This window comes from Cupressus sempervirens, chromosome 7, assembly GCF_028749045.1.
Source record: "Cupressus sempervirens isolate cs-2001-9-10 chromosome 7, ASM2874904v1, whole genome shotgun sequence".
Taxonomy (NCBI): domain Eukaryota; kingdom Viridiplantae; phylum Streptophyta; class Pinopsida; order Cupressales; family Cupressaceae; genus Cupressus; species Cupressus sempervirens.
This window is the reverse complement of record NC_143124.1, coordinates 357052239-357079681: the sequence shown is the minus strand read 5'-3', so window position 1 is coordinate 357079681 and position 27443 is coordinate 357052239. Positions and strand designations below refer to the sequence as shown.

The window sequence follows — 27443 nt, the reverse complement described above, 5'->3', positions numbered from 1 at the left end:
CAAATTTTTGTGATATGACTTCTCCATATGAGGGTAAGTACATTATTGGGAGCTTATAGAAATAATATTGGACTTCTAACATTAAACAAATCAAGACATCAAACATTTTTTCATTTTTTTCATTCCTAGAGCGAAACAATTGCCTTGTGTTTCTTTACCACGCCATTTTTAATTATTTTTAGTCATTAGCTAAATACCAATCTATCTTATGTGTGGCCTTAGCATTCCTTGATGTTTATGCTTCTATTAAAACAATTTCTTGTGATTCACTTTGGTAGCCCTTAGGCTTTAAGAGTGCACATCTTCGTGTCGCCTAATTTTCTAATAATGAACTAGTATCTTTGTATTAAAAAATAATAATTGTCAATCGGTCCTTGGTTTGCTAGTGAAGTTGACAAGTTCTTAATGAACCCGCAAGGGATCAAGTTGGATGAGGTTGAGATTGTGCATGAGACAAATTTGTTAGAATGGATACTCTTCAAGGCTTGACTCTTAATTGGAGAGGTTCAGCCCAAATATGCGCTACCATATTAAGTAGATAAATGAAGTGGGTTGGGTGACCTTCTCAAAGTCCTTGTTGAAATGAATGGTAATTGTTCCATTCAACTCTCATGGGAGACGAGGCCTTGTGAACCACTACTTATGAAATATGATTGAATGAATTTGACTCAAAAAATACACAATTGAATACTCTTAGCAATATCATATATATAATTTTATAAATAGAAAATCCTCCATCACAATATTTTTTTCCACAACTTATTAATAAAATATACCAATTATATTTATTATCCATAACTTTTCCAATAAGGAAAAAATACTACAATAAGAAATAAAGGAAATGAAGTGGGAAACTAGACTCAATCGAGGATTTGAATGGCAGTGATGTCGACACTGAGTGGAAAATTGAAGGAAGAATAGCTAGACCGTACAATTGGGGTCGACACTGAGTGGAAAATTGAAGGAAGAATAGGTGGACCGTACAATTGGAGTGGGCACCATGTTTTTCTTTCAGCTTTTCCCCAATCAGCTTTTACCGTGTAACGCGTGGTTTATCTTTCGGCGTATTTTCAATGAATCCTCGACGTATTTAATCCAGCCACAAAAATAGACGATGTGCCAAGGGGTACAATAATTCTCTCGTGCTCAGCTTGTCTTGTTTCAGCTTTTTTCCTGATGAGCCATGTGAAATGACCTTTCTCGGAAGCTTCCGGTCGACAGCGAAGACTGAAATGATGCGCACAGGGGAACTTCCTATTAGGCTGTCATTGTCAATGGCTATCAAAACAACATTTTCGCTAATAAAGAAGATAGTTAAAGACACTTCTTAATTCATCTCCCTTGAAACTGCCAGGTAGCCGCTAAACTAACGCGAAGATGGGGGGGTCCAACGCGCTTTAGTGGAAGGTACAAAGCAGCTTCACCCAGCAGCATTTAATGTGCTCAGCACTGTATTTTCAGCAATCATTTGCGCTCTCAATTTCTCATCCCCGGCCAGTTGCTCTGTGACTCTCATTTTCATCTATCTTTGCTTTTGGTGGGCACTTCACATGGCTTCTTCACAGCCATCTGCTCCGTTTTCATCGACCATTCCTCAACTTATTGAGCAGATTATCAACACTAAACATGACGAGCCAAACTTTGATCTTGATCAATTAATTGTCGATATTGACAAGCTGTTGAGCCTTAATCAGGTATAAATCCCATCTATTTTGTATTATACAAATAGAAACTTTCCATTATTTTGTTATTGAACATAGTAAACGTTATTTCTTGTCAATCTTCCATTGCAGAATGGAACCTCGAAAAAGGGGAAATCAAAAGGACATCGACTGCATTCAGCTTCGGACAACGCATCTGCCGCTGCTGAAATCTCCGAAGGCGTCTCAGAGAATGTCGAAATACTTGTCAAAGAGGTAATAATTTTCAATAACCATTTTGCACGTGTCAAGTATGATATTAATCTCTTCTGCCTTCCTCTCTTTATTCTAGCGTTTCATGTCTACATTATCATTTTGCTGAGATCTTTGGTGAAGAATAGATCAAGTGATTTGTTGCTTAGATCAGGACATCATTTAATCATTATAATGCAATGTCCATACCTTGAATAATGTATGACATGGGTTGAACAGATTTCGCAATTTTCTGGAGATGAACACTCGACAGCTATAAAGGTGTTAGAGGCAGCTGGAACTGTTCACTGGGCTGGCCTCTGTTTGTTGCTGGTTGCTGCGGTTCTCAAGAGCCTGAATACCATGGAGAAAAACAAAGTGGAGCGTTTAGACCTTCTTAAGTCTATGAATGAATTGGCAAAAGTAGTCCGGAAGCTCAAGGAAATTCCTCGTGCAAAAGATGAGATGAAACCCCAGATAAACGAGTCTATTGCTGTGGTAGTGGAGGGAGCCATCCAATGTTGTTCACAGACCAAAACTAAAAGGATGCAGAGGTGCGAAATACAATTTTAAACCCACCTTTTGTTAATTAGGATTTCTTTCATATCATATTTAACCTATTTTTCTTGTTATTTGTAATCTCAACATCTTTTATCGTTATATTTCTATTTTATCGAAATGCTAAAGACAAAACGGTCTGAAATGCATTTACAAATTTATATATTTCATCCTTTTATCCTTTTGCAGCCTGAGTTGGCCTAGTGGTGGAAAACTTGTACTCTTGAAAGAGAGGTCACAAGTTCAAATCTCACTGGGGGTAGGGTATGTACGCCTTGTTTGTAGCGCCAAGCGCCTCTCAAAAAAGAGTACAAGGTAGTCCCATATCACTGTCGTGGACTATAAAACCTCCTTTCCTTTCCTTGGCCGTGAATCACTTTCAAATTTTAAGAGGTAAATAGATAAAAATCGTTTAAGGCCCAACTCTCATTATGGAATTAAAATTATAAAGAAATCACTGTGAAGCCCTTTAAAATACCTCATTTAAACAGCCAGATTCCATCCATTTGTGAACCGTAAGCCAAATTTCATGAACACCTCAGCCAGACTCACTTGAGTAAAATCATAGTTATTTCACAAGCTCTTTCTATAAGCAATGCTCTATAGCAGCTGGAAGGCTGTCCAAAAAACTTAGTCGCTGGACTTGACCACATTAGCAACTGTCCGCAACTTCGATTGCAATCAGTTTCAATTTTTCTTGACATATACTAGTTTTTCTAGAAAATACTCTGCGCTTAAATGTGGCCGCCCATTCGACAATGAAGTGAATTTTAAGACAGATATTTAATTTACCATGTTTGATCATTGCCATTTTTTTTAGACATATTAAATCAAAACTAAATTATCAAACTAAGATTCACAAATTTCAATTCATCCATTTATTTTATGATCTGTGCAGGAATAGTATGTGTACACCTTGAAACCACATAAAATTTTGAGCAACACAATTTGTGGCATCAATCTTTTCAGAACGACTTCCTGACAGCACTGAGTTGCAACACAAATGCAACCCCCCCGCTCGTCTGTACAACACCCCAATTCCATGGCATTCATATATCCATTAGCATATCATCTGACCCTAATGCCACACACCATGTAAATATGTACATGCACAATGGAGAGAGCAGCCCCATCGTAGGCAATGGAAGATTGGGCTTGGGGCAGTTGATAGTATTTGTGGACAAGTAGAACAGAAGATTGCAGGACTGGTTTATACGCGAATCCCCATATTATTTGTATCAACCATGGAAGCTCATGCCTTTGTGTCCACAGGCGCTCCATGGTTGGCCCCCACAGAATCAAATCCATCTCGGATTGATCAAATACCACTACATACCCAGTTTAAATGCCTGCCTACAGAGGCAAGGGTAAGGGCATACGCTCAATAGATGGGAGATTGATTCTGTCCCAGATTATAAAAAGTAGAGAAAACAAAAATTAAAAACAAATCTTTTTACAATAAAACCATTGAAATGATTAAACTATAAATGGTTCGCAGCGATTATGAGAAAAAGCTAAAGATTTTGATAAATTCAAAATGTGACACACATTCACGTATTTGGAACTAGAACACACACTGTAAATCATTTTTTTTTTTTCAAACTCCACACCTGATTCACGTAGAAAACTACTAGTAGATCGCGGACATGTTCCCCACATCTCAAGATCAAATCCACTACTTCTTCCACCATTCCAAACACTGATATTTCCTGAGATAATCGACCAACTTTTCCATTCCTAATTACTTCCCCATGCTCTGCAGAATTCTCGTCTTCTGATATTAAAGTTTTGCCTGCTATGCACTGTCTGTTTGCCACAAGCTGTGTTGAAGACTCCAACTTGTTTCAAGTCCATATTCTCAGAACCACTTTTTCATCGCTTAGTCGGCTTCTGTTTTCGTCACACAACACTTCTTTTCTACCTGCTATCTTCTCACATGAGCTTTTCATTTGTATGTTCGCAACATGGTAAAAATTGGAAGCACAACAAAGAGAGAGTTAGAAGCACAAGAAGCACAAGAGAGAGTTAGAAGCAACACGTGACAATATGCCCATGAGTAAGCACTTAAGAGTCAAAATGTCTGGGAAAATGATGATAATGTCTCCGTGTTGATGTCAAATGCTAATGGATTTAATTTAATTTTAATTAAAAAAATCGTTATGAGCTTAAAAAAATGAATTCAACAACATTGATATAAATGCCTTGATAATTTGCAATATAGTAAAGGTACCTAGAATTAAATAAAAAGATCATTCTAATACTCGAAAGTTATTAATTAGGTTTTCTTAAAAAAGATAAACTCTTTTAATAAAATGATTAATAAAAATAGACAAATAAGAAACTTATGAATATTAGAAACCATTAAAGAATTAATTCTATATATAATATATAGAAAAAAATTAGATATAACATTAATTTTATTTTATCTTTTAACATAAATTTAAAGTTACAATAAAATTATTTTTTATTGTATAATGTGATTTTATTTGGCTTTATATTTAAAAAAAAGCAATAGAAATACTTTTGCTTTACAATATGATTTAATTTGATATACAATAAAATAAAAATATATTTCAATCTAGAAATATTTATTTTTATTGTTAATTAGTATAATCATTAAATAATGTGAATATCACAATTACTGTTCTAATGAAGTCAATAAGATATAAAATAAAATAAATATCTCCCATTTATAAAATTAAAATAATTGTCATTTACACTAATATCTTCTTAACCTCTTTAGTATATACATTGTACATCAAAGTACACTTTCTAGTATTAGAACAATTATATGCCTAAACATTCTCTCACCTCTCACTCTTTCTATACAATTAGATATCCTTCAGTGCACATTTAAAATCTCCCTCCATATCTTGTCTCTTTCTTTATTTCCATTTCCACCTATATGTGTTTAATTTCCTTACATACTAGCTTTAGGCAGGAACTTTGATGCATTGCGTCCCTTATTTAGAATCATTTTTGCATTAGTATTCATTTGAATAACTTTTGTTCAAGCTGTACTATTTTTCACAACTATTTTATAGAACATCAAAATTATTTCTTTGGACTTATTTATAAATGTTTATTTCAACTTTTTCATTTTTAAGGTGGCAATAATTTGAATTGCGAAGTCTAGTAGATTGTATCATTTTTTTTCTTGAAATCCTCATATTTATATTTCAAGCCTTCTTCATAAATGATTAATTATATTATAATGATCTCATTTTGGGTGAGATAATTCAATTTCCCCATCTATTAGTCATTTTTCTTGTTTGTTACCTATTCATAATTTCATAATTTCTTGGGAAAGCTTATTTTTATTTTTCAACATGTTTTATCAATTCTTCTCATCTTTTCTCTTTGGCTCATTAATATGGACTATTGTGAAGTTTCTCAATGGATATTCGCTTAAGGTGGAGGATAACATTTAAAAATAGTTGAATTAGGAATTGATGTATCTATTGTGGATCTTACTTATAAGAATTTTGTAGAGCCTTGCTAAAAAAGCCAAATCAAGATGTTTGAGGAAGCTTATTGGTGAGTAGGTACTTGCCCTCAATGTTTATAGGTTTTCGTAACTTTCCTTTCTCTTTTTCATCCCTTTGAGTTTGTACCTTTTAGGTGTGCTATATCAATAGAAATGATCCTTTGTAATTTTTCCTTATTTATTACAAGGGGCTTAGGCTTACTAGGTTTCTTTGGGGTGTGTCATTCACATTTTTCATTAGGAGAAATGCTTACCCTTTATTATTATCTTTGTTACTCCTAGGACACATTCAAGTTGTCATTAATGTCACATAGTTCATGATGGAAGAAGAAGACACCAGTCAGTGAACAGTGTGACCAAGATGAACATTATGTCAATTCTTATGCCTTTGCATTAAACTTATGCTCCACAAATTGTGGAGAACAACAAAATTTTATGGGATGAGGATGTATTCATGGTACAAGTATGAGCCAAAGCTAAAATTTAGGGGGTAAGACCTTACGGAAAACAAACAAAAAAAAGTTGAATTTTTATATTTAGAGAGAATTCACATGTGTGTATATGATAACATTGATAAAAACAGACATCATAAACATTTAGGAGCTCAATACATAGCAAATTTACGTTAACAATACTCAAATACTAGGTACTTTAATTGTAAAAATATATGTCACATGTGGTGAAATTGTCCAAGGCTCCAATTAGCATGCATAAAACTAAAATGACATAAAGAGAAGTCCAACTAAAGTAATAAAAAGTAAATAATAAATAATAACATAGAACTTAAGATCGACTCCATAATAAAATATCATAATAATGAAAATTAATTTAATGTCTGTAAATAGTATATGCCAAAATTTATGACTTCCCTCTACAAATGTGAATAGAAACCAAAATCAAAATTAGAGCTAGTCTCTAAGTCACTAGTATAGGTAGACATAGGGTCCTCACCCAATGGAACCCCAAGCAATCTTAAAGTTGTCTCATCCTCCTCAACCTACACAACATCCTTGGGAATCCTTGGGATTAACATCCCAACATAATGCTAGAGTCTATTAATATTGAGGAGATTGTCAATCCCATAGCCATAATAGACGAGGAAAAACCACTAACTTATCCTATCATTTAGAGTTAAAGTTGTTCCTCTTGACTAATTGGATGAAGCTATATGTGGCCCATATCCTCTTTCCAACAAAAGAACTCGCAACTTGTGAAAGAAGACAAATGGAAAAAATTCCAAGTTCGGGTGTAAATTAGATGATAAAAGTGAAAAATGCATATTTATTGGTTATGATGAACAATCTAAGGCTTACAAGTTGTTTAATCATATAACTAAGAAAGTAATTATAAGTTGAGATGTTATATTCTAAGAGGAAGAATCTTGGGATGGAAGTATAGATAAGTTAATTGCAGGTACTCCAATAATATCATGTGATGAGCAAGAAGGAAAAGATTAAGAACATCAAGATGATCAATTAAATGAGAAAAGAGGAAATCTATCGAGAATCTCACAAGGAGATAACACACAAATGGCAGATGAGAGATGATTTTTCAAATCCACAAGTAATTAATGACTCATATTTTACAATTGCACAATTGAGATCAAGGCATAGAAACAATAAGATTAGAAGTTTGCAAGATATTTATAATCAAGAGGATAGGAACAATTCACAATCAATGTTTTCTCTCTTTGCTCAAGATCCTGTATATTTTGAGGATGTAATTAAGGAAGAATAATGATTTAATGCAATGAACGATTAAATTAAGAAAATTGATACATGGGAACTAGTTGATTTTCCTAAGGATAGGGATTGCATTGGTGTAAAATGGGCTTATAAAACCAAGTATAAGGAAAATGGAGAAGTTAACAAATATAATTCAAGAATAGTAGCTAAAGTGTGATCACAAGAACAATTTGAATTTTTAAGAGACAATGAATTGTAAATCTTGATGTACTTAACAATAGAAATTACGGGGAAGTGTTGGTAGATAATTAATTTGTTCCAAACAAACTCGACAGTCAACAAAATACATCAAAACAAAATCTTGTCATCATCCAAAGGCTATTCATAGACCATCTCTAACTACCATTAATCACTGCTTTTTTTCATTTCAATTTATAACTGGTGCAATTGGTGCATTGTATATGGTGGCAACTTGCAATCACATGCATCACATGTTTTAACTGTAAATTTTAATAAATGAAGGTTCTGGATTATTCGAAGACCTCTATATCTATAAAGGCATTTTTGTTACAAACTTGGCAAGGAATAAAATCATTTTTTTCTTGCCTTAAGCTTATAATATTTTCTTCGTTAATTGTTTTTGGTATATTAGATAACAACCAAGAAACAGGGGGCTGACCTCGTAGTACAAAAGGACATGAAGGAAAGGTTTACAAATTGAAGAAGGCATTCTACGGGTTAAAGCGAGCACCAAGGGCATGGTATAGCAGAATTGACAAATACATGATTGGAAATGGACTCATAGAAGCACTAGTGAGCCAATATTATACACCGAAATCAACAAGGAAGGTAGAATTTTGATTGTTTGCTTGTATGTTGATGATTTGATATTTATAGGTAATCTTTCTATTGAAATGTTCAAACCAACAAAGAAGAAGGAATTTGAGATGACAAATTCGGGTTTGATGAAATATTTTCTTGGCATTGAAGTAGTTACACAAAATGATAAAGGTATTTTAATTTATCAAAGCAAATATGCTAATGATGTTTTGAGAAGCTTTAGAATGGTAAATTCTAGACCAGTTTCTACACCTATGCCAATAGGCACAAAACTGAGTGGAAAAGATGATGAGATAAATTTTGATATGACTATATTTAGAAAACTTGTTGGTAGTTTGATATGTATCTCACAACAACTACACCAGATTTTATGTATGCAGTGAGTGTAATAGCTAGATTTATGGATTCACCTAAGAACTCATATTGATAAGCAAGAAACAGGATATTGAGGTGCATTGTACGGACTATCAATTATGACATAATATATTTAACCTCAATTGATTTTTAGTTGGTTGGATATAATAACAGTGACTTTGTAGGAAGTATTGATGATAGAAAGAGTACACATGGATATGCATTTTATCTTGAAATAGGTGTTGTGGCATGAGCATAAAAGAAGCAATCTATGGTGGCAACCTCATCAGCATAAGTGAAATATATAGTGAGAACATCAACAACATGTCAAGTAGTATGGATGTGAAGAGTTTTGAAAGATCTAATGCATGAGTGAAATGAGTCAACTACAATCTATTGTGATAAGAACTCCACCATTGCACTATCAAAGAATCATGTTTTTCACAAGAGGACAAAGCACATTGATACTAGATATAACTTCATTCAAGAATTGGTTAACAATGGAGAAATCTGTTTTTAGCATTTCAGATCTGAATATCAATTGATAGATATATTTAAAAAGGCACTACCACAAGAACTGATGGGGACACAACCTAAGAACAGAATGGACACAACAGAAAAGGGAAATTATATTAACTGAGAAAATAAGCTAGTACAAACAGTACAGAGAAAATAAACTTCAGAACATGCCCTAAGGGCTTACAATAGCATAAATTTGGAGATAATTTCTCCTTTCAGCACCTCCTCTCAAACTCCACCCCGAACTGCCTTTTACAATGCCAGAAATCTCCTTAAATAGACCCCGGAGGGTTAAGGACTAGGAGTACATTCTAGAAAGTGCTAGTAGGCATCCACCGACCAAATAGAAGGTTCCAAAAGCTGCGTTAGAAGTCGGTGCAAATCTAGAAGAATCCAAAAACGGTAATTGAACTTCCCGGAGGCATAACTTTTGAACCGTAACTCCGATTGACGAACCGTTTACATTTTCGAAAAGCTCTCAAAGCGCTCTATAGCCCTATGGACTAGCTTCACTCGTCCCCTTTTTTCAGCCCTTTTCGAGGTCATTTAATGCCCCTAACCTGACTTCGAAGCATTCTTAGGAGGTCTCCAAAACCCAAAAAACTGCAATAACTTTCAAACCATAGGGCCTTTTGACCTGATTCTTTTTCTGGAATGCTCTAAATCACAATTACATTCATCTGGACAATTCACACCTTCTAGGTCACCAAAATGATGGCCAAATTGCATGCTCCTATTTTTTTCGGGATTTTCAAGCACACTGATAGTGGAACTGTGAGAGTTGGAACCTTTATTTGACCCAAATGGGTATCCAAAAATGAAAACACATGAAACAGAAACTAAGTCTAAGTACATTTTTTTTGGTGACACAGGATTGCCCTTATACCTCTGGATGCTCCTGCATCAGACACGCAGGGTAGATTGAAAAGTGACCCTGTCACTTTATGGATGGTAGAGGAAATCCCAAATGGGAAACCTCAGCTGCTGAAATCCAAGTTGAGTCCTCGATCGGTCGTCCTTTCCATTTGACCAAATACTCTTCATACTGCCTGTTTCTGGTACTCCTACCCACACGATGATCTAAAATCTCTTCTATCTCCTCCTTCTTAGAAGCAGGAATTAGACATGGCTCTAACACCAGCTCATCATCTGCACCATCATCATGATACTCTGTTAAATCTGCAATGTTGAAAATGGGAGAAATGTGAATACCATCTGGCAGCTCCACTTCATATGCATTTCCTGAGTCATGTTTCTTCAAAATTTTGCAAGGGCCAAATTTCTTCATTTTCAGTTTATTGTAAGTACCGGCTGGAAATCTTTCTTTTCGTAAGTGCACCATGACTAGATCCCCTACTTGGAATTCCTTATGTCTTCTCCTTTGGTCAGCCCTAGCTTTATACTCTTGATTCATCTTGGTAATGTGTGCTTGAACCTCCTCATGTAGATGCTTGATATGTTCAGCAAATTCTTCCGCTTCAGCACTTGTCCTCTCCCCTTGCTCTATCTTCCTCAATTCTGGTGCAGTCCTTGGGCTATTCCCATATACAATTTGGAATGGTGATTTTCCAGTACTCCTGTTTATAGAGTTATTGTAAGCAAACTCTGCTTGTGGTAGAATCAAATCCTATCCCTTTGGCTTATCCCCAACTAAACATATCAGCAAATTGCCCAAACTTTTATTTACCACTTCTGTTTGGCCATCAGTTTGTGGGTGATGTGTGGAACTGAATTTTAGGTCTGTTATCAACTTCTTCCACAATGTCCTCTAGAAATACCCAACAAATTTAGTATCTCTGTCAGAAACTATGCTCCTTGGAAGACCATGTAGTCTTCCCACCTCTTTGAAAAACAAGTCTGCAATATGGACAGCATCATGAGTTTTGTGGCATGGAATGAAATGTGCCATTTTGGAGAACCTATCAACCACCAAAAATACTGAGTCATTACCCCTTTGTGTCCTTGGCAATCCAAGAACAAAATCCATACTTTTGTCCTCCCATGGCTTTGATGGAACAGGCAATGGCTTATATAGGCCAGTATTGTGACTAAACCCCTTGGCAACTTGACAAACCTGGCAACTCTGTACAAACTTCTTCACATCCTGTAAAATTTGAGGCCAAAAATAATGTTCTCTAAGAATGGCAATGGTCTTATCTCTACCAAAATGTCCTGCCATCCCTCCACTGTGTTTCTCCTTAATCAAATTTTCCCTCATGGAACTCCTTAGAATGCACAATTGACTACCTTTGAACAACATGCCATCCTGAATCAAATAGTCTAACCACTTGGTTCTATCTACAGCAATAGACTCTTTACAAGCTTTCCATGCTTCAGCAAAATCAGGATCCTCGGGGTACAAATTATTGAGTTCATCAAACCCAACTACTTCAACCTACATTACTATAAGCAGTGATTGTCTCCTACTTAGTGCATCTGCAACCCTGTTAGATTTTCCACTTCTATGCTTCAACACAAATGTATAACTCTGCAAGAATTCTACCCACTTCATATGCCTCTGATTCAATTTACCTTGGCTATTTAGGTACTGTAATGCCTGATTATCAGTATACAAAAAAAATTCCTTTGGCAATAAATAATGCCTCCATTTCTTTAAGGCCTGGACTATTGCATAGAACTCTTGATCATAAACATAATACTTCTTCTTTGCATCATTCAATTTTTTACTAAAATATGCAATAGGCTTACCTTCTTGGCTTAATACAGCCCCAATAGCGCTACCACTAGCATCACAATCCACCTGGAACACTTTTCTAAAATCTAGAAGTGCCAACACAGGCTGTTCAGTCACCTTCTTTTTCAGCAATTCAAAACTTCTCGCAGCTGCTGCAGTCCATTTGAACTCTTTTCTATCCCCTCTTATTGTATCAGTTAGGGGTGCACATATGCCACTGAAATTCTTAATAAACTTCCTATAAAAACTAACTAGACCATGAAATGATCTTACCTCAGTAGCAGACCTTGGAGTAGGCCATTCCAAGATGGCTTTTACCTTCTCTGGATCCATTTTGAGACCTTCGGGTGATATAAAAAACCCCAAATAGACTAACTCCCTTTTTGTAAAGACACACTTCTTTAGATTAATTAACAGTTTCTCTTCCCTTAGCCTTTCAAGGACACTACGAATATGCAGTAAATGTTCTCCCAAAGTCTTGCTAAAAATTAAAATATTATCCAAATAGACAATAACAAATTTTCCCAAGAACTTCTTAAGTACCTCATTCATGAGCCGCATGAAGGTGCTTGGGGCATTCGTTAATCCAAAAGGCATGACTAACCACTCATAAAGACCCTCCTTGGTCTTGAAGGTTGTTTCCCACTCATCTCCTTATCGAATCCGTATCTGATGATAACCACTCTTCAGATCTATCTTTGTGAAGTACTGAGCTCCACTCAAGCAGTCCATAAGATCATCCATCCTTGGCAAAGGAAACCGGTACTTGATGGTTATCCTATTTATAGCTCAAGAATCTGTACACATCCTCCACTCTCCATCCTTCTTTGGTGCAAGTACTGCAGGTACTGCACATGGACTCAGGCTCTCTTGAATCAAGCCCTTCCTCAACAACTCCTGAACCTGTCTATTTAGCTCCTCTGTTTCAGTAGGAGTCATCCTGTGAGCAGCCTTGTTAGGAAAACTAGCTCCTGGAATCAGATATATCTGATGACTAATTTGCCTTACTGGTGGCAATCCATCTGGAACATTATCAGAGATAATATCTCCAAATTCCCCTAGTAAATCTGAAACTTCAAATGGTATTTCACTACTACCTTCTTTATCTTTCCTAGGAATCAAAGCATAGCACATATGTTGATGTTTCATGCCATCTAAAAACTTCCTTCCATCAACAAGACAAATCCTAGTACTGCTACATACCTTTTCACCTTCCTATTTTATGGGCTTCAATTTGTGGCGAACTCCATCCTTTGCCAGAGAGTATGTGTTTGCATGTCCATCATGTATTGCATGTCTATCAAACTGCCATGGTCTACCCAATAATAGATGGCAAACATCCATCGAAATAACATCACAAAGAACTTCATCATGGTAACTCCCAATTTTGAATTTTACTAAACATTGTTCACTTACCAGGACCTTATGATCATCTTTTACCCAAGAAATCCGATAGGGCTGGGGATGTTTCTCCCTCTTGAGCTTCAGCTTAGAGACCATCTCTTCTGATACCAAGTTATCAGTGCTACCACCATCAATGATCACATCACAACATTTATCCTCACACTTGCATCTGGTACGGAATAAACTCCTCCATTGTCCTGGTTCATTCTCACAACTTAGTAGGACTCTTTCATTTGCCAAGGTCTCTCCTCTTTCTGCATCCTCTGAATGTGATGATTGTGCATCCTCATCCACATGAGCAACCCTAGCTTGGCTCTCAGGTCTCCTATATGTCCTTCCTTGTCGTTGAGGGCATTCAAAGGCACGATGACCTTCTTCATTGCAATGTAAATAGGTACCACGGAAGCCTCCTCTTCCTTGTCCACGTCCCCTACCTCTTCCTTTCTGATCTCCAAAGTCTTGATCGCAGGAGCGGTTGAAACCCTCATTCCTCTGGTTCCTGCTAGTACCCTCATCTTCATTTTTCTTTTGAGTTTCATTGCGGCCTCCAGATGATCTACCGCTTCCCCTTCCTCCTTGACCGCGCCCTCTTTGTCTTCCTTCAAACCTCTTATTCAGCTTCTCTTCAACTCGTAGGGAAAACTGGTATGCCTCTTCAACATTGGTCATTCTTACCAGACTTAATTCCTCCTGGATGCTAGGTCGCAACCCACTGATATAATGAGCAACCTTCTCCTTATTTGCTTCTGCATGTCCCACTCTAATCAAGAGTCAGTAAAACTCCTCTGTATATTCTTGGACTGATCTTCCTTCTTGCTTTAATGCATGCATCTTTTTAAACAGATCTAGCTCGTAGTCCACAGGAATGAACTGCTTCTTCAATTTGTCCACCATGCGATCCCATCTTGTGATCTTCTCCTTTCCTCTTCTATTTCTTTCTAATTGAACCTCTTACCACCAGATTTTGGCATGGCCTTTCAGTTTGGCCTTTGCAAACTTAAACCTATCTAGGTCCCTGATATCCTCATACTCAAAGTATTCTTCCAGTTCATTGATCCAATCGATCAACTCATCTGGTTTCAGATTTCCTGAAAATACACCCACTTCAATTGTGGGTCTTTTCCAAACTTAGTAATGGCCCTAAAAAGCCTTTCCTCTGCATGATTCAGAACTTCTCCGTCAAATTCCTCTTCTGGTCCCATTACTTCTTCTTTATTATCATCCTCACTGTTGTCACCAGCGGCAACATTTGATCCTCTACGGAGCTCCTCTTGCAATGCCTGCACTTGCCTTTGGAGGGCTCTAACCTCCTTAGGATTAATAGCTCTGGCCCTTCCACCACGCTCTCTTCATGGAGGCATCTTCTAACTCGAACCCACAACCACACAGTCCTGGTGCAAACTGCCTCACAGTCGGCGCTCTGTCTACACACTCAAGAAAACCCGCTCTGATACCACTTGATGGGGACACAACCCAAGAACATAATGGACACAACAGAAAAGGGAAATTATATTAACTGAAAAAATAAGCTAGTACAAACAGTACAGAGAAAATAAACTTCATAACATGCCCTAAGGGCTTACAATAGCATAAATCTGGAGATAATTTCTCCTTTCAGCACCTCCTCTCAAACTCCACTCCGAACTACCTTTTACAATGCCATAAATCTCCTTAAATAGACCCCGGAGGGTTAAGAACTAGGAGTACATTCCAGAAAGTGCTAGTAGGCATCCACCAACCAAATAGAAGGTTCTAGAAGTTGCGTTAAAAGTCGGTGCAAATCTAGAGGAATCCAGAAATGGTAATTGAACTTTCGGGAGGCATAACTTTTGAACCATAGCTCCGATTGACAAACTGTTTACATTTTCGAAAAGCTCTCAAAGCGCTCTATAGCCCTATGGACTAGCTTTTCTCGTTCCCCATTTTTTGGCCCTTTTTGAGGTCATTTAATGCCCCTAACCTGACTTCGAAGCATTCTTAGGAGGTCCCCAAAATCCGAAAAACTACAATAACTTTCAAACTGTGGGGCCTTTTGACCTAATTCTTTTTCTGGAATGCTCTAAATCACAATTACATTCATCTGGCCAATTCACACCTTCTAGGTCACCAAAATGATGGCCGAATTTCATGCTCCTATTTTTTCAGAATTTTCAAACACACTGATAGTGGAACTGTGAGAGTTGAAACCTTTATTTGACCCAAATGGGTATCCAAAAATGAAAACACATGAAACAGAAACTAAGTCTAAGTACATTTTTTTTGGTGACACAGGATTGCCCTTATACCTTTGGATGCTCCTGCATCAAGAACAATTTGAATTTTTAAGAGACAATGAATATTGTAAATCTTGATGTACTTAACTACATAAATTAGGGGGAAGTTTTGGTAGATAATTAATTTCTTCCAAACAAACTCGACAGTCAACAAAATACATTAAAAAAAAATCTTGTCACCGTCCAAAGGCTATTCATAGATCATTTCTAACTACCATTAATCACTACTTTTTGTCATTTCAATTTATGACTGGTGCAATTGGTGCATTGTATATGGTGGCAACTTGCAATCACATGCATCACATGTTTTGACTATAAATTTTAATAAATGAAGTTTTTTGGATTATTTAAAGACCTCTATATCTATAAAGGCATTTTTGTAACAAACTTGGCAAGGAATAAAATCATTTTTTTCCTACCTTAAGCTTATAATATTTTCTTCGTTAATTATTTTTGGTATATTAGATAACAACCAAGAAACGAGGGTTGACCTTGTAGTACAAAAGGTCGGAGAACAAACAGTAGTTACCCCTCTACTATCTAACCAATACCTTTTATGTACATCAAAAACATCTTAATAATTAACAACATAACAAGGCACTTCTTAGTATTAGTATCAACCAAACTACCCATAAAATACATACTGTACCAAAAAGTAACCCAACAACATAAATTAGAAGCACTGTTATTAATACCTTTAATATCTACTATGATAAAAAATGTGACAATGGGCATGAAGTTCACAATTAACCATAACATTACAAAAGATAAAAGAAACAAAGGCACAAGGGCTAGTTCCTCTCTTTCTCCTCTAGGTCCCTCGCCCATTGATATCCTTCATGGTTGGTTTGTCCTCCTTCTCCTTGATGTATTTTTCCTGTAGAGTCCTAAGCTAATCGTCCACCAATAAGTTGTAGAGGGAGTGGGTGGTCTCACTCTCTTTCCTCGCTTCCTTCTCCTCATTCACCTGCAGAAAGTATAGAGTGGTGGCCACAAAATTTATGACATTCATAGCGAGCTCAACAAGGTTTCCAATTTTATGGCACATGGCCTCCTACTTGTCGATTGGGTCATGCATGGATTTCTCCAACTTGCCAAACCTAGCTTTTCTTTAGTCCTGACCATGTTTTTGATGCCCCTTCTTTCCCCCACCCTTAGCAGCTTCCTTCATAGGGGAGGTAATATCTCCCCCCAAGCTCTTATCCAGGGATGGGTTGGCTATTAGGATTAAACCATAGACAAAAATAACAATTACATGAAAATATAAACAATATTGGAAAATATTGAATCACATAGAAGAGAACACAAGACACCAAGATTTAACATGGTTCACCCAATCCTTGGGCTACGCCCACCAAACAACAAGTTTAATATTATTATGATCTAGTGATTACAACTTGATTATAATTCGTAATCCCTTATAGCTCAATATCGTCGTAAGAAGTAATTTTCGCATCACACACAATGAAAATCCCTAACCCTAAGCTCTTTTATACAAGTATTTTTACCACTTTTGGGTTATAATTAATTATTAAATGTCAACACAAAATCTTGATAAAATAGGGCCCAAAAAAAATCTGTTTGGGGTAATGCCCTGAGCCCCAAAGAACTATGAAGTATGTACAGTACTTCCATAATTAGTCACCACAAACTAACAATCTTCCCCTTGGGGACTAATTTGACTCCACACTATTCAACAATCTCCCACTTGGAGATTGATACTATAGCTATGTCACTACTCCATGACGCTCCTACTGGATCAAATCACCCTGCACTCTATTGTTCTTTTATTCTGTTCAGTCTAGAAGATGAACCGAAGCTGAAGAGAAGTTCAGCTTCTCCCTTGTCACTACCTTTGTAAACATATCTGTTGGATTTTCATCTATATGTATCTTGTCCATCTTTAACTATTCATCATCAAAGACTGACTGAATGAAATAGTACCACAACTGAATGTATTTTGTCTTTGAATGCAAAGATGAATTTTTTGCAAGATGAATGACATTCTAACTATCTGTAAACAAGTAATTATCCCTCTAAGGGTGTCCCAATTCTTTCAGGAAGAACTGAAGCCATATAATCTCCTTGGCTGTTGCTGTAGTGGACAATGTGTTCACATTCTGTAACCTAGAAACCTAGCTCACTATCGCCCCACCAATAATAAATACATAACCTATAGTACTACACCTGGTATCAATATCCCTTACCAAATATGAGTCAACATATCTTTGTAAATTAGTAGTAAAGCCTCCAAAGTGTAAACACCTACTGGATGTACCTCTCAAATATCTGAGAATCCATTTTACTGCATTCTAATGCTCAATTCTTAGAGGACTCATATACCTGCTAATGATTCCTACTGCATGTGCAATATCTGGCCTCGTACATACCATAGCATACATCAAGCTTCCTACAGTTGAAGCATAAGGTACCTTATACATCTTATCCTCCACTTCTTGTGTCTTGGGATACATCTCCTTAGTCAACTTCAAATGATCAGGTAAAGGTGTGCTAACAACTTTAGCATTCTCTATAGAGAAATTTTGCAACACCTTCACAATATAATCAACCTAAGATAATGTCAATTTCTTATTCTTTCTATCTCTGCAAATCTTCATACCAAGGATTTGTTTTGCTGCTCCCAAATCCTTCATAGTAAATAAGTGTGCTAACTGTTCTTTTAACCCCTTAATGTGATCCATGTTAGACCCAGCTACAAACATATCATCAACTTATAAACATCAAATAATGTAGTTGTCACCATCCAACCTCTTAATGTAAACACAATGATCTAAATGACACCTACCATATCCATGCTCATGCATAAAACTGTCAAATTTCAGATACCATTGCCGAGGTGCTTGCTTCAATCCATATAAACTTTCTTCAATTGACACACTAAGTTCTTCATACCTTTGACTTCAAATCCTTGTGGCTGTGCCATATATATCTCTTCATCCAAATCACCATGAAGGAAGGTTGTTTTAACATCAAGCTGCTCCAAATGCAAATCTTCAGTAGCCACAATACTTAAAATAGTGCAAATAGAAGTCATTTTAACAATAAGAGAGAATATCTCATCAAAATCAATGCTTTTTTTTTCTGTGCAAATCCTTTTACAACTAACCTGGCTTTAAATCTATTCTTACCTCCATTCTCTTTTTTCAACTTGTAAACCCATTTATTCTGTAAAGCTCGTTTACCTACAGACAACTTGCATAAATCTCATGTCTTATTTTTCAACAAAGAGTCCATTTCTTCTTTCATTGTAGACTCCCAATAAATTTTTTTATCCACTTGCACATCTTCATCATAACATTTAGGTTCACCAACATCTGTTAGTAGAATATAAAACAAAGAGAGAGAAAATATTTTTGGAGGTCTACTTAGCTTTGTTAACCGTCTAACATTCACTGGTGTGTGTGGTATTTGTTGTTGCACATCATGAGGAATTGTTGGAACATCATCCAACACTACATAATCATCTTCTTTCTTCTCATGTTGCTGCAACAGATCTTTGTACAACACTTTCTCATTGAATATGGCATCCCTGCTTCTTACAATTTTACGATTTTTAAAATCCCAAAGCCTATAACCAAATTCATCAATGCCATATCTAAAAAATAAACATTTCTTTGACTTAGCTTCTAGCTTGGTTTTATTTTCAAAATATTTATGAGCAAATGCTTCACAACCGACGGTTCTGAGAAAAGAATAACTCACTTTCTTACCAGTCCATGTTTCCTCTAGAATACCACAACCTAAAAGAGTAGAGGGACCTCTATTAATCAAATATATAGTAGTATTGATAGCCTCCTCCCTCATGTTTAACGACAACCTAGCATGTAACCTCATGCTCCTTATACCCTTCATTATTGTCTTGTTCATGCGTTCAGCGACTCCATTTTCTTGTGGAGTTCTTGGAACAATTTTCTGTTTGTGAATACCATTAGTGGAGTAATAATCTTCAAATTCATGACCGCAATACTCACCACCATTATCAGATTTGAGACATTTTAATTTCCTACTAGTCTCATTTTCAACCAAGCATTTCCATTTCTTAAAAGTTTGAAATACATCGGATTTTTGTGTAATAAACCCATACTTTTCTAGTTGCATCATCAATAAATGTAACATAATAATGAGAGCCACCAAGGTAAGATACTTGAGTTGATCCCCATACATTTGTATGCACAAGCTCTAATCTCTCACTTTTCGTTTCCTTCCCACTCTTCACAAAACTCACTCTTTTGTTTTCCATACATAACTTTCACAGAAATCCATATTAACACATTTTAGACTTGGTAAAAATTGCTTTGAATGAAATACTTTCATACCTTTCTCACTCATGTGCCCAAGTCTATTGTGCCACAATGCTATATTTGAATTTATAGCAGCTATTTGTTTTCCTTTCTCAATTGCAACAATTGTTTCTGAACATTCATTTTTCTCTAAAACAATTAAAGTAGAAGGAATAATATGACCTATACAAAGATATAAGGTGCCTAATTTTACATCTTTTGCTACTACAAGGGAACCTTTTGAAACCTTCAAATTTTTATCATTAAAAGTAACTACACAACCCACATCACCTAGTTTTCATATTGAAATTAAATTCCTACTTAGCCTTGGAACATGTCTTACCTCATGTAGTATTCAATGATTCTCATTCTACAACTTAATTTTAACTTTTCCCTTTCCAACAATTTGATAGGGTTCATTATCCCTCGAATAAACAAGCCTAAAATCTCCTAGGACATAATCAATGAAATAATGTCTATGAGGTGTAGCATAAAATGAAGCACCATAATCTAAAACCTAGGAATCGTCAACACTTCTAAAGACAGAAGAAAAAATCCTCTTCGGATTTGTTACTTACCACATTTGCCTCTTTGTTCCCTTCTAGTTTATCTCTTTCATTGTTCTTTCGAGTCCAACAATCTTTCTTCTTATGCCCTGGTTTCCTACAAAACTAGCAATCTCTTGGTTCTCTAGATTGAGACTTCTTCCCCTTTGACTTTCTTCTTGATTTCCCATAATTTTTGAAATTATTTTCTCTTTTAGTTGTTCTACCTTTATTTTGTACATTCAAAACACTTATTGATGTAGATCCACCTAAAGTTTTCCTATGAGTTTCCTCACTCAAAATAACACTACTCACATCATTATATTTTAGGGTATTTGATCTAGAAACTAAATTACTTACAACCATTACCATGCCATTCTAGCTTTCAGGTAAAGAACACAAAATCAAGAGAGCCCTAATTTCTTCATCAAAATTAATACCCGCAGAAGATAATTGACTAGTAATAGTATTAAACTCATTTAAATGATTTGCAATAGGTCCACCTTCTATCATTTTCATATTAAATAAATGCTTCATAAGAAATACCTTATTTGAAGCGGAGGGCTTTTCATACAATTTAACTAGGGTTTCTATCAACTCTTTCATTGTCTTCGCTTTTGTAATGTTACTTGTCATCGATGGTGCTAGGCATAATCAAATGCTTCCAAGTGCATTTCTATCTAAAATCTCCTAATCCTCATTTGTTATAGTTCCCTAGTTCTTAGTTTTTCCTTCCAACAGCTTTCATAAATCCTTCTGATAAAGATAGTCCTCCATTTGCATCTTCCATAACTGAATGTTCTACCCATTAAACTTGTGAACTCTCATCTTACCCTCGTCTTCCATTGCTCCCACTCAACCGTGAAATTCTCACTCAATCGTAAGACTTTCCTGCAGAGGATAACTAGAAAGAAACCTCGCTTTGATAGCACTTGTTAGGATTAAACCATAGACAAAAATAACAATTACAAGCAAATATAAACAATATCAAAAAATATTGAATTGCATAGAAAATAACACAAGACACCAAGATATAATGTGGTTCACCCAATCTCTAAGCTACATCCACCAAACAAGAAGTCCAATATTATTATGATCTAGTGATTACAACTTGATTACAATCCATAATCTCTTACAACTCAATACTGCCACAAGAAGCAATTTTTGCATCACACATAATGAAAATCCCTAAACTTAAGCTCTTTTATACTAGTATTTTACCACTTTAGGGTTATAATTAATTATTAAATGTCGGCCCAAATCTCGATAAAATAGGGCCCAAAAAAATTTGTTCGAGCTCCAAAGAATTATGAAGTATGTAGAGTACTTCCTTGATCAATAACCACAAACTAACATTGGCTTCCATGGTGTTTGAAACATGGGAAGGGCTAGGAACATCCTTACTCCTAGAGCTAGGGTGTGTAACGTTCCTCCTCCTTGTGGATTTCATTTTAGTCTCCATTTTTCTGAACTCACATCTTGTTTGGGGGGTGTGTTAAATTTTTCCATTTTAAGCCTTTTGTTAGATCTCCTGGTAATTTTATTGCTATGTCTAGTATTAGTATAAGAGTCAATAACGTTGATGTTTTCCTTGGTAACTAGGGATTTTTGTCCACCTTTGAGGCTGATCTAGTGCTAGGGTCTATAGAGACTTGGGGTGTCATAGTGGTAAGAGGATTAATTAAAAGAAGTGGGTAGAGGGCAAGTTATAATCTATAGAGTTTAAACATGAAGGCCTAGTACTAGATATTAAAGGGTTTTCCTTCCTCCCTCTTTTTCTCGCATTAAAAATAATATCCTCCATCGAATGCAATAAGGTGTGGGAAGGAAATCAAGTCCTGGTTCCTACAGTGGTTTAAAATAGGGAAGTGGTAATAGTACAACACCTTGAACTAGTCTTTGAATGTAATGTAGCACACAATGCTCCAAGGCTTGGGTTGGTCCTCCCTCAAGAATCTACCACTCATGCGAATAGGTTCCTCCTTAGGATGAAAGATTTTCCTCATACATGTTTCATCTAAAACTCTCAGCTATTTATGCCAACTCTTGCCCTCGATAGACAAACCACAACTATTACAATCATTTCCTTCGCCATTTCAAAGACCACCTCATTGATGTGCTACAAGCTAGAGTTGTCGTTGCACCAAAAGATTGACCTGTTGATGCCCGATACAACCATTAGACTTATAGAACACATGAGTCAATTAAGCCATGTCATGAATCCTAAAGGGAAAGGTTGGCGTTTAGTCTAACAATTTCCCCCTCCAACATTACTCGAGGAAATTTGAACCTATGACCAAGCTCTGATACCACTTGTTACAAGCTAGAGTTATTGTTGCACCAAAAGATCGACCTATTAATGCCTGATACAACCACTAGACTTATAGAACACAGCTATGTGACAAACCTCAAACGGGGAGGCTGGCAGTTAGTCCAACATGATGTTCATCTTCTTGTTATTCCAGGGGTTGACAAATTGCAAGGAAATATGCTCATCATACCCTTCAATGCATTCCATGAATGAGAGCAATCCACCTTCCCACAAATAGTCCCACGTTGACTCACTATCCCTAATACAATCTTCAATCTCATCTGGTTCAATGTGTTTTGTGCTAGCACCCATGGCTTCACTGAGCTTAATCTCTAATTCCTTAGTTTGCACCGTCATCCCCTTGTTGCAAAACAAAACTTGAAAGCCAAAGTAGTTTAAAGATATAATGCTTAAAATGAACATGAGGAAGCAATCAATTCCCATCATATGATCACAAGGCATCATGATTTCAAATCTCCCTCCAATTTTAGCATGTGTAAATGATACCTTTCCCATCGATATTAACTGTTGTCAGATGTAACCCTTATGCATATAGTGAAGCGCAAGGGAATTGCCATTATGTTTGTTCACATTGCTCATTTTTGGTGGTTTTAATTCTCTAAAAAAATCCTCATGGATCTTCCTCTCACCATTGTAATTAATTCTTACAGTGAGGGAACCCCAAATGGAAATAATCACAAAATCATTTTGAAAATTTCAAATTTTATAGCCCTTAATCCAAGGGTTTTCCCACCCTCCTAGATCCATAGCAATGCGCCACCTATTGTGCTTCATCATATTGTACGGCAATGAACACATTTGATTTCCACCATAATTTGTGTGGACAGTTATTCCTTCGACATTGTGATCTATTTTAGCTTGGTCACCTGCAACTCTATTACCTTCTCGATAGATGTGGGCCATGTGGACTTCATGAATCCCATCCAATAAGGTGCAAATTTCCTCTATTTTCGCTTTAATCTTCCACCTACATTGTCTTCTCCCTTCATAGCTTGGATAATTGACATAAAGTCTCCCTTGATAGCCCATCTGTTAATTCTTCTAGCTTTTGCTATCCTCATTCCCCATAGCAAGGCCAAAGCTTTTGCTTCATTATTTGATCCCCCTCCATAGTTCCTAACACATGAAACCACCAACTTTCCAATATTATTGTGGACAACACCAAAAGATGTAGTCCTTCCAACAATGGATGAGCCATCAAAATTGAGTTTCATCCATGTTTTAGGAGGGGTTTGCCAAACTGTTTTATGTTTGGCAACAACTTTAGAATTGTCAAATCTCACCACCTTCAGACTTAAGTCCCAAGAATTAGCCCATCTCATATATTGATCCCACCCCGGGGGAGGGGGTGGTGGTTTCAATGCCAGACCTCACTACATTCCTTCAGGATCCTAGTCTCTGGTTGAACCACCATCGAGCTAGGCACAACTTTGTCCCAAAATATATGGTTGTTCTATTCCTTCCAAATTTTGGAAGACACATAGGGAATAATGACTCTCTAGAAGGCTTTGAGGTATGAGTGATTAGAGGGTCCAACCCAGTTAAAAAATTGTTGGAGGTCCTCACTGAAGCACCACTGAATTTTGTAAATGGAGAAAATCTCCCTCCATAACTCCAAAGAAAAGGGACAATGTATGAGGAGGGGTTGAATGGATTTCATTGCAATATAGCATAGAACACATCGACTGGCCAATTGAAATCCTTTCTTTTGCATGTTATCAATGGTGAGGATTACTGCATGTAAAGCTGTCCACCAAAAGAAATTGATGCTTTCCAGGATCAAGGGGTGCTAAACATTCATCCGCTCTCTTAGGGCTTTACCTCTCTCAAAAGAACAATTATATGCAGATTATACCGTGAATTATCCTAAGTGAGTTAGTCTCTAAACCAAAGAATCTTCCAACAGGGTGTAGGGGATACAACTATAATGAATATTTTCTAGGAGCTCTATAAGTAATCTCATCCTAGGATTGTCTTGAGTGTGAAGTTTTTTTCATCTGCTATCAAGGGTGATGTAGTTATGAACCTGAATACCACATTGCCTTGTAGAATAATTTCTTAGAGGTTGAAACGTGGTATAGTCAATGTAATTCCCATTCTCTAAGACCTAGTGAGTACCTTTCTTCAAAATTCTACAAGTGTGCATGACATTAATCTAAAAAATTTTAATCCTGAGGGAAGCATATTGTTCCAAAGATCACAATGAAATGAGTCATCCCTCAAATACTTAGCCCTAATAACACTGCACCAATTGCTCAAGGAGTTCATCAATCTCCAGCCTACCTTAGAGAAGAGGGCCTTATTCAAATGCCTAATCCTTCTAATGTTAAGACCCCCCAAGGATTTCGGTTGACAAACTTTTGTTAAAGTTGATGAAAAATCAACCCCACAACTCCCAAGAATCACTTGCATGCAAACACCTATCACAAAAAGAGAGAAGCAAAAGATTATATAAGTGACTTAATAAATAATTAAATCAATATGATTTAATTATAAGAAAATATTTTATTACTCTAACACTTCCCCTTAAGATAAACTAGGGGGTAGCTAAAAACCTAGAAACTACTACTAAAAGTAAATTTGGGTCCCAACAACAAGGTCTGATAAGGTACCCAAGCACAACCAAATCTCTAAGAAGATGAGAAATAGAGAAAACCACATGGGAAAAACCCTAATCCAAAAAGAGATGGAAAAAATGTTCCAAAAGATGGGAACAAAGGAATGATCATGAAGAACATCACTGAAGCATGAAGGTGCAAACGCTATTAAATTGCTGATATGAAGAACCTCCACTATATAAAACATGACCAGGTAGAGAAGACTAATTTTGAAGAGCTGATCAATCAAAGATGGAAGGTATCTTCATGGCCTCTAAAAATAGGAATGAAAGAATGTCTATCTGTTAAATGATCCATCTCATCGAAATGCATAGGTATCCAACTATTGCAATCGCCTAGTACATAGGACCAAATACTAAATGCATAGCTCACTCCATTGAACCAAGAAAGCAATAAAACAAACATAACCCCCTATAATGCTAAGAGGTAAGACATGAACATTGAAATTGAATGCAATATCTCTTGCAGAAAGAAGAACCAAGAACATTAAGAGTGCAAAAGAAGTACAAACACCTATAATGGCACATGTCATTGACACATCATGAGGCTAATGTCATGGAAGGAATACTCACTTGACAAAGGAAGATGGTGAATATGGTCAACATGAAACCCCCCAAGGCACTTTATAATGTAGTGTGAGTACAACAAAATCCAAAGATGTGCAAGATCCCAAAATGCAATAGAGAGACTTTATTTCAGTGCATTTACAAAAAATCTATACAAATGATGTCTTAAATAGATTGGAAAAGACATAAGGATGGTACAATAGATAGTACAACCCATGACGAATAATTTGATGCAACAAAATTGATCCCTAGACCTTTCCAATGATATAAAGAATTCCCAAATCGAAGATCAGATTCTCAAGATGTGTCTCCTGGAGTGTAAAGTAGAACTTCTGGCTTTGACTACATAAACATGAAACCAAATAACATCAAAAGTCCAAATAACCTACACCATAGTGATGGGCTCAGAAAGAGCTTTCCAATAATATAAGATTTGTCAAAAAATACTTAAGTATGACCAAGATATGGCCAAAAACCCACGTACAACTTTTTATGACAAAACAAATCATAAAAGAGACAGTTTGGAGGCCATCAAATTTTGGCTAAAAAATGATGACGTAATAACCTGTGTTTGTGAGATTGTTGTGTCAGTACTTTTTTGATGTCGGCATTGTGTAGGCGTCCTTTGCACTTTATAAAAAAAGAAAAAGAAAAGAAAAGAAAGGCTTTTTATATGGAAATAGGGGTTTTTGGGTGCTACAAATCTAACTGAGGTCCATTTGGGCTCAAAATACACTGAGAAAATGACTCCCTCAGATCCAATATAATAACCCTCTTTAAAATGAAACCCTTTGAAAGAAAAGCACAAACCTAAAAGCCAAGCAAAGCCTCTCATAAACAGAACAAGGACATCAAGATCTAGAGCTTTGATACTATGTTGAAGTTGATGAGATATCAACCCCACAGCTCCCAAGAGTCACCTAAATGCAAACACCTAGCACATAAAGAGAAAAGCAAAAGCTATGGAGGCTGGAATTGTACAATCCATGGAGGAGACATTCTAGATGAGAAAAAATGAGATTGATATTATCAAAAGTGAACTAATTCAATAATTACAAAGAGATCAATCCTTATAAAAAGAGATCAAAACCCTAATAGGTAAAACCTATAATATGCCTAAAGTTTAGCTTAGGAAAACTAGAGATAATAAGTGACTTAATAATTAAATCAATATGATTTAAATAATAAGAAAATACTTTATTAATATAACAACTTTCTCCCTACTCACCAAACTTATTCTGGTTTTATCCTCCATTCTTGACCATAGAACATTTCTTTGATTTTTTTCAATAATATCCTTTTATCTACCTGAGAGTTAAATAAGGGAGAAGAAGTACATGGGTATGCCTTATAAGGAGGCCGAGAGTAGTTGAA

At 36.2% G+C, this 27443-nt stretch overlaps 1 protein-coding gene across 1 annotated transcript in view; it reads left to right on the top strand.

Annotated features, from left to right (window-relative positions):
* Positions 1 to 1370: 1370 nt before the first annotated feature.
* LOC149546942 (uncharacterized) overlaps positions 1371 to 27443 on the top strand; it is a 33061-nt gene continuing 6988 nt past the window's right edge. The window contains exons 1-4 of the mRNA XM_089791442.1: positions 1371 to 1694; positions 1794 to 1916; positions 2133 to 2446; positions 2640 to 2765. Of these exons, the coding sequence (XP_089647568.1) occupies positions 1551 to 1694; positions 1794 to 1916; positions 2133 to 2446; positions 2640 to 2765 (707 nt within the window). The 5' untranslated portion in view covers positions 1371 to 1550. The remainder of the gene's footprint in view (positions 1695 to 1793; positions 1917 to 2132; positions 2447 to 2639; positions 2766 to 27443) is intronic.